Below are 8,785 nucleotides of genomic sequence, written 5' to 3'. Positions count from 1 at the left end.
TCGTTAATAGTAATTCTTTATTTTTACAAGTGGTGTTACTCTCTTTACTTAAGTACAGTACAATGTGGTATTATTACTTAGTAAAGGATCAAAATATTTCTTCCACCACTGTGCTTTTATGGTATTTCTTGACAGTAAGAAAATACGGAGTATTTCCATCCTTTAACGTTTGTCCATAAATGTGAAATTCTGTGATAAATATTTGTTAGAACATAAAAATTACAATAAAAACAAGAAAAAGTGCTGTTTAATATAAAAACATTCACAATGTGAACTCATCTCAGTTTAAAAAGAAAATCCACACAGATTGAAAATAGATAAACATTCTGCTGTTAGAAAGCATCAGAGCAAAAAAGCTTTCTTTGGTTTTCTTTCATCGTATATAAAGTCACAACGTCTCATGTTGCCAAGACGACCACTGACCTGTGAGGGTAGGGCATGGGGGTGGCGATGGGATATATCCCACCATCAGTAATAACAGATATCCAAAGATTCACCAGTCACAGGCACAGCTGTACGGAAAAGTCTGAGCAGTTTGTTTCTCTGTAATTAAGAATTTTGCATGTTAAGAGGCTTATTTTCAGTCTTTGTTTTGTTCCTTTTAAGCACTAAATCTACCTGGTTGCAGCAATGAAAAATATATTTCAAAGAGCGTGCTAGAAAAATTTCCGTTTTCCACTTTCTGTTTTCGCCCCTCTTAAGGTAACAGCACGTATCCTTTCATTTTCTGGGGGATGACATTTTTCAATTTCCACTTAAAAATGATGAAGATCAAGAAAAAGAATCAACAGCACATCTGCTCAACAGAAAAGACGACGGAAACCCCCATCAGGGGGCAGGAGTGAAGGCTCATAAATCACTATTCAGCACTAAACATCATCCTCGTGGAAAACCTGACCCACCACCTGATTACATCTGTCAGCATCTAATGCCTGCAGAGCAACATCTGGACAAGACGGAGCGGTTGTGGCAGGAAACGCTTCACAGGGGGAGTGGACTGAGTGGTGGGTACGAGTAACAGTGCATTAACATTTAAAGTCATGCTAATTTGCCCAGAAGGGGGCTTACATTTGATAAACATCCACTTTATCTCAACATCTACCGCTCTAATGATCATTAACTGATATCTTTAATAGCATTTTTGTGACTTCACAAACTTTCTGTAGCACCGCCCTCAGTACAAACTTTAGGTGGCAGCCAATCATCTATAAATCATCAGAATGCTTGTTCACATTATTGCTGTAATGAGCTCTGCGGCCTATAGAGGGCACTAACAGCACGTTACACGGTTAAATCTGGAACTCTTCACCACATGCGTCGGTGTGTTTCCAGAGGCTTTCTAGTAGGAGGAAGCAGGTCTGGCAGGCATCAGCTTATCCTGGTTTACAGGGACGTCGGTTCTCACAGCGCTGCTCTGAGGTCAGACCATGTGACTACATCAGATCAGCTGACTGGGTTTATAGTAAATCCACTCTGGCATCCACATGAAGAAAAAGTTTTCTGTGCAGTCTTTGTGATCTGTTAAAAACACGTTATACTGATGCTGAAATCAACCAGGAAGCTTCATCGAAAAACACTCTGTCATCAGTTCTCGATCACTCCCAAATTAGGAAGTGACATCATACTTTATGGACCCGTCTCCTGTGGGTTTGTCATGAATCTTAAACAGCGCTGTTCAGGTCCTCAGGCCTTTTTGTTCACCATAAATCGATATAAATGCTCACTTGTCTTCATACAGCAGCATGCCGTTGAAGATGGTGAGCGGCTCCACAGAGTGAGCCAGTTTGCCCATCACCAGGTCGATGCACACCGTGTCCTGAGTCTGCAGAGGCAGAATGATGCTGAAGACGGCCAGAGAGCCCGGGTTAACTTTAGCCTCGGCCACGGGGTTGTTCTCCAGGCCCTCAGGCTGATAGCCTCCAGAGTCCACGCGGGCCATGCCGTAGTTCGACTTTGACAGGACTGCCTCGATCTTCTCGTTCCTGTGACCTGTCAGGACGGCGCTGAAGTAGTAATTTCCATCTACAGGTGCAGTGAAGATACCTGCAGGGAACCGGTTCACAGTATATTAAAGCAGAGATCAACCAGGAAATGTATGCATTAGTTTAATATCTAACAGGTTGTTTTTTTACATTCGTTAAGCTGCAGATGGTTTCAGTTCTGATCAAAACTAGGAAACTGTTTCTAAACTGGAGTTCAGTGATCACCAAAAAACATCCTAATGTTCTGACCTTTAAATATATCACTTTACTTCAGTTATTACAAACAGGAAGTAAATATGGACATAAAATAACATCAAAGTAATTTATAGGTTAATTATCGACATCAACACAATGCCAGGAGAAGATTAGAGTCCGAACTCTTAACCCTGTGACTAGTGGACAACCTGCTGATGCAAGCCTCTGTTCGTGCTCACCTGTTCTCGGGTTGTAGAAATTTCCTTCGTTGACAAAGACCTTGTCAAAGACGATGGTTCCTGCTCTGTCCATGGGGGCAGTTAAAGCAGCAGAGAACGACAATTTGGGGATTTGAGCATCAGTGCCAGGAAGGCCTGAGAAGATACAAAGACACAGTGAGACACACACACAGCTCTGCAGAGAGAAACAAACAAAAGCCAGATCACAGTGAAAATACTGCACACAACTGTTCTTCTACTTCAGCCGGTTTTTCTCTTAATTAAAGACGTACCTGTTTCCCCTTTGGGACCTGCAAGAAACCAGAAGACATGTTCAGTGGAATAATAAAAAGGTGCAACAATAAAACCCAAAGCAACCAGTTAACAGTGTGTTTAACTTCAAATAGAAGTGAAAAAGGAAATGAACAACAGAAACATGTCGGCTGTTTGCTTTGCTGAACATGAACATTCATCAGCCTCCAATGATGCCCCTGACTTACTCAAGAATTTTCAGGTTACAGTAAAACAAATGTTACGTCCAAAATGCTGATATCAACTAATTTTATCACAAGCAAATTGTCCGTGCAATTTTGATACATAAGTACTTGATGGTAAATTAAAATTTACTTGATTGGTGCCCATTCAGTTTATACCAAACCCATTTTTCCTCATGATAATTTGTTTGTATAAACATTTGATTTGATATACTTTTTATTATTTTATATATTTCAGTTGCTTTTTTGCTCAAAATTACTGCTTACTGTTTACTAAGGGTGAAAATCATTGTTTTTGAGTGTAGTGAGCTTTTAGCCTGTACTTTTAATGTGAAAAAACAAACAGGAAGTAGTGAAAAAAATTATGATTTTAGGTATGTTAGCTGGCTTAGTAATAGCTTTACTCACGACTTTTAGTCTTCCTGTATATCACACACTCTATAAATGTAAAATATCCATCTCACCAGGTGGGCCAATTTCTCCTCGTGGTCCTGGAAATCCAGGGGGCCCTGGGAGGCCAGGCAGCCCATTGAAGCCTCGTTCTCCTGGGTGTCCTTGAGGTCCTTGAGGTCCTGGAGGGCCTGTGCAATGACACAAACCTTCAGCTTTGTTGTAACATTTTAGTCATCCTGAAATTTTAGACTTCTACTGGACTTGACTGGATATGAAGCCAACAGACTTTAAAATGTTAGAAAGCTTCGTTATATTCACCCAGTAATTCAAGCGCAATCATTCGTTACTGTTCATTAAGTTCACTGGAGAAGGGGAAGCTGAAGGGTTTAGTTTCAAAACAGTTTTTTACAGCTCACTTGGCATTAATGTTTAATGACGCGGAACAACAGACGACACACTGAAGACAAAATCTGCAGGTTTAGTTCAAGCTGTTGTTTGTTGGCTGCCGATGCATCATCAAACAGATCCACAGTGAAATAAAATAAATGTTACGAGTTGCAAAGTGCAATAATAAAGTTCTACTGCTCTGTTTATAAAAGTAAAAATAAAAACCTTGCAGTCTCTTCCAACCTAGCAATCTTTCCTTCAAGGTCCTCTCCTTGAGCAGCCGTGCACCGCCTCCAACATGACTGCTATTTTTAGATTTCACAGCAACCCTTCAACCAGAATTTTATTTGGGGAAAAGAGGATGAAGTCATAGGCAAATAGGGTAGGTGGTGGGCAAAAGTCACTTTACCTTCTGCCTTCTTGGGCGCTACACAAAGTCAATTCACAACATTACAGATGAACTCTGCTTTGGAGGTTTCACTCTGGGGGATAAATTCATGCTGCACAAGTCCACGAATGTGAAGAAGTCCTGGCGGATCTTCTTGTTAATATAAAGATTACAAGTGTGCTCTCTAAATACGTTCAATGTGAAATTGCACTAGGAATGAGGTCGAAATGAGCCTTCAGGAGGAAAATTTACAAATAGAAGCTGAGCAGGAAGCGGTCCAGTGGTGCAGAAAGAGGTGACCTTTGAAGGAAAAGATGGCACATTTAAGTTTTTTTTTTCATACGTGGAGCTGTGGATACTATTATTATTAGTTTTCACAATCCAGGCACATATTCCAAGTGGAAACAGAGAACAACAAACAACATGTACATCTGACAAACTCTGGAGTTTCCTCTGGATCTGATGACATCACAAACTCCCTTTTAGCTTTGCAGTTAGTGAGTAAATCAAAAGAGCATTCAAACCTCTGCTGAGCAGTGCCGGGCCTAGAAAACAAAACACCATGAACATACTTTCTCACAGTTTTGGCTTACGTGCGTTGTGTTTTTTTTTCTGAATCATTGTGAAACCCTCCAGTTTATTCTGAGTACTGCTTGATTCGTCCAGCAGAGGGCAGAAAGTTACTGAAAACGTTTACTGTACTTCAGGAAATTCATCAAACGTCTCTGACAAATATCTTTGCGCTTCATATTAATAACATAACTGAGCAGCTCATCCTGTACATTTACTTTCACATGTGGTAAACTGTAGTAAACACGGAGAAGCTTCACCTTTCATCAGTCTATCTATATCAGATATCCTTGTGAGGATTTAAGCACATCAGGATGATAATAAATATCTAATCTAAGAGATCTAAGTCTGTCTGAGAGCACTGTTGTAATGATTGGTGGTCCCCAAGACAAAGTCAGTACATCAAGCCAATAAAAACCCTGCAACCCTCTTTTCATGTTATTCAGATCAGAGCGGAGCTGTGCTGAGAAATCACACTGTAGCTGAAAACCCCCCCAAACAGAATCAGAGGAAGGAGCAGCTCACCCGTCAGGTCATGCTCTGACAAACTCTGCAGGTCTCGGGAGACCTGGTTCAAGCTCGAGTTCAGGTTCTTCACTCTGCTGTGGATGTCGTCCTGGCCGTTCTGGATAAAGTCCAGCAGACCTCCATGACGGATAACGGTGTCATTCAGACCAGAAACACACGTCCACAAACTCGAAACGTGTTTGTTCAGTCCTAAACAGGGAAAACATCAAAACACCAAAATCAGCACGAGGAACATATGTTCTTCTTTCTCGTGTAACATGACACACTCGGTACGCGGCAGTACCCTCAACTTTTTCCTCACGTCACCCAGTTGAAGACGTCAGGACAGAAAACACAGTGAAAGATGTTTCCAGAGAAATGAGAAGCTCACTTTCTCTGAATTCCAGCTGAAGAACTCACTTTCTGACCACAGCAACACAGCTGGAGCACAGCTGCATCAGCTGTCGGTCTGCAGCACGATTGGAGTTTTTATTTGCACATATTGGGCACTGTAGTGTCCCAGTAAGGACACGGTGCCTGCATGGTGTTGTAAATATATCCTGCAACATGTACATAGAGTGTACACAAAGATGAACTGCTGTTACATCCGTCTGGTTTATTATGTTTAGCAAAAAGTAGTTACTTTAATTAGCGGAAGTGATAACTAGCAGACAGGTAAACATTCTAGCTGACCTGCAAGTCAGAGTAGTATCTATACCGCCTCTGTCAGTGCGCCCCAGGGTGGCTGTGGCTACAATGTAGCTGCCATCACCAGTGTGTGACTGTGTGTGTGAATGGGTGGATGATTGTGTATAGTGTAAAGCGCTTTGGGGTCCTTAGGGACTAGAAAAGCGCTATACAAATACAGGCCATTTACCATTTACCATTCTATACCAGGGAAAGATGGAGTAAACATCCTTTCTAACAGATGCACGGGTTAGAAAAAACCCAACATAATCTCCTCTTCCTGAATTATTGTCCTGCTTATTCACAATGCAAGTCTACATGGAAAAACAATTTCTCATGAACGATGAAACTGTTTTTATTTTTCCTTGATTGATTTCTTTTTTACCGGATTTCAATATGTTCTCCATGTTGAATCATCTGAACCTCAGTGAGGCACGGAGACACCGGCACACATGTTGTTTGTTACCAGCTCAAATACAAATTTGCATGTCCAACTAAACATAGTAGCAAACATCGGGGCGATCGTGGCTCAAGAGTTGGCAGTTCGTCTTGCAATCGTAAGGTTGCCGGTTCGAGCCCTGGGTCGGACAGTCTTGGTCGTTGTGTCCTTGGGCAAGACACTTCACCTACCGCCTACTGGTGTTGGCCAGAGGGGCCGATGGCGCGATATGGCAGCCTCGCTTCTGTCAGTCTGCCCCAGGGCAGCTGTAGCTATAATTGTAGCTGCCTCCACCAGTGTATGAATGTGAGAGTGAATGAATAGTGGAAGTGTAAAGTGCTTTGAGGGTCTTGAAAAGCACTATATAAATGCAATCCATCATTATTATTATAGACATGACCATCAAAATGAACCATACCTTCCTTGATTTTGAGGATGGAGTCAGAGACCCCATCCAGCCGTCCGCAAACTCCCTCCAGCTTCGACAGCCTCTTCTCAAGCCCGTCTCCAGACCTCTTACAGTCTCCCATCTCAAGCACTGTACTCTCAAATCGCCGAATGTCCCTGTCCATCTTATCCAGACGATTCCGGTTGTCTTCGATGTGCTCTGTCAGCTCCTGCTGGACTTTGTCTATCTCAGAGATGATCTTATCCTTAGTATTTCCTGTCAGGATTTAGAGGGTGACAGAGTGAATACTAGCTGGAGGCATTTAATGCAAAGCTATGTTTGTTCCCGAGCTCGGCTCACCGAGGTCCGTGATGACGCTGTCGTGTTTCTGGACCGTGTGCTCCAGACCCTTCAGGGTGTCGTTGATAGAGCTGAAGGTGAGGATGACATTGGACAGTTCGCCCTGCAGCGTTTTCAGGTGGTTATTGTTGATGCCTTCAATCACGCTATGGCCATCTAAAGGCTTCGCAGGATCCAGCGGTCCACTGTTGTCATCTGTGCCACCAGGTCTAGCATGATCAACACCTATTGGGGATTGAATTTCCCTATGAATTAAGTGTTCAAGTGGTAAAAACAAAAATATCTATTTAATTAAACTTTGCTTTACAGGATTTTTTTCCCCTTAAAATATGTTGATGCTTGAAAAAAGCAGTATCAGAAATGACTGTATTTTGGTCAGGTAGCATCGATCTTTCCACTCAGGAGCTCACTATCAGCTCATCACAGCACCTCCACCATCAGAGCGAACCATGCAAATAACATGTCTTCAGAGGCAAATAAAAGAGGCTTCTAATGCAGGACGCCCTGGTGCATAACTGCAGTTCAACACGTTGAAATAAGAAGACGCATTTCATCTTTGTAGATTATTCAAATGCAGATGATTCGACATAGCTCAAACACATGTTAGATCATCTCCTCTCTACAGTTCTGAATCCTCTTAATTCATCTTTTATTTACTTAGCTGTAGTTTTCACACTGAAACAGCAGTGCTTGGCCACATAATGAAAAGACTCCAGAATATTCCTTCTGCAGACTCATCTCTGCGGTCACAGGATTATGAATACGGGGTGGAAATCAGTTTTGGATGTGACTGTGCTGTACACGGTTTCAAGATGCAGTGCTAAAAATCACAGCGGGGGATAAATGTTTATATTTTTATATCTCCACCAGGGATAGAAATAATTTAACACAGGGACAGAAATGTAGTGAGGAAAATGCCCCATTCCACCCAGCAAATCCCTGAGTATTACATCAGAAGAAACTTTGAGCAGACATAATAGACTAATACAAGCTGTCCATGGACATCCTGTTAGAGCTCTGTCTGCCCTGTGTGAAAAACAGACAATTAAAACTGCCCACAGGATTCTCCAAGATCCCTCACATATTTTACATTCTGTGTTCGAGTGGCTCCCATCTGTGTCCAGGATTTAGGACACGGAGAAAGAGAGGCAATTTTGTCCCTACAGCGGTCCAGACTCTGAACTCTGACCCTTTCCTGCCCCAGTATTACATCCCTACCAGTTCTACCAGGAGATGAGGTTAAGTTAAAAAAAAAGAACAGATCTGACCTGTGGTCATGTCCGGGTTGCTCTTACATTGGTTGGTGCACCTCCTGACATCATCCCTCAGAACACTGACTTCACTCTGCAGGACTGAGCACATCTGGAAGCAGCTGTCTCCCTCTGAGTCCAGTCTGTTCTGGATTCTGTCGATGTGGTTCTGAATATTGGATAGCGCATTCTGGGAATAATTCTTCATCTTCTGCAGCTCTTCCTCCACCTTCCCGCACAGCTCGCAGTCCTCGCCCAGCATCTCCACCACCGTCACGATTCGGTTAAAGTGTTCTCCGTGATCACCGGTCAGGGCTTTGATTTTACCGACGTCATCGGTAAGGTCCAAAACCTGGTTATTGATTTAAATATTAACAAATGAGATGACTGCATAGTCACAAAATCTGAGCTTCTTTGACACAAACGTCAGTTTATAATCCACACATCACAGTTTTAATTTAAGTGCGTTGATTAATATTACAAACTTTGTGAAATAAGATTATTGAAAAGGTGAAGATAAAAAACAT

General features: G+C 42.2%; 1 protein-coding gene across 1 annotated transcript in view; it reads right to left on the bottom strand.

Moving 5' to 3' along the window:
- emilin1b (elastin microfibril interfacer 1b) overlaps positions 1 to 8,785 on the bottom strand; it is a 28,881-nt gene continuing 20,096 nt past the window's right edge. The window contains exons 7-14 of the mRNA XM_084927194.1: positions 8,277 to 8,610; positions 7,009 to 7,233; positions 6,679 to 6,924; positions 5,153 to 5,344; positions 3,354 to 3,470; positions 2,689 to 2,706; positions 2,417 to 2,551; positions 1 to 2,043 (exon numbers count right to left, since the gene is read on the bottom strand). Of these exons, the coding sequence (XP_084783320.1) occupies positions 1,721 to 2,043; positions 2,417 to 2,551; positions 2,689 to 2,706; positions 3,354 to 3,470; positions 5,153 to 5,344; positions 6,679 to 6,924; positions 7,009 to 7,233; positions 8,277 to 8,610 (1,590 nt within the window). The 3' untranslated portion in view covers positions 1 to 1,720. The remainder of the gene's footprint in view (positions 2,044 to 2,416; positions 2,552 to 2,688; positions 2,707 to 3,353; positions 3,471 to 5,152; positions 5,345 to 6,678; positions 6,925 to 7,008; positions 7,234 to 8,276; positions 8,611 to 8,785) is intronic.

The sequence above is a fragment of the Perissodus microlepis genome, chromosome 1, assembly GCF_051167445.1.
Source record: "Perissodus microlepis isolate ML-2025 ecotype Zambia chromosome 1, ASM5116744v1, whole genome shotgun sequence".
NCBI classification, from domain to species: domain Eukaryota; kingdom Metazoa; phylum Chordata; class Actinopteri; order Cichliformes; family Cichlidae; genus Perissodus; species Perissodus microlepis.
This window is presented reverse-complemented; position numbering and strand designations above follow the sequence as displayed.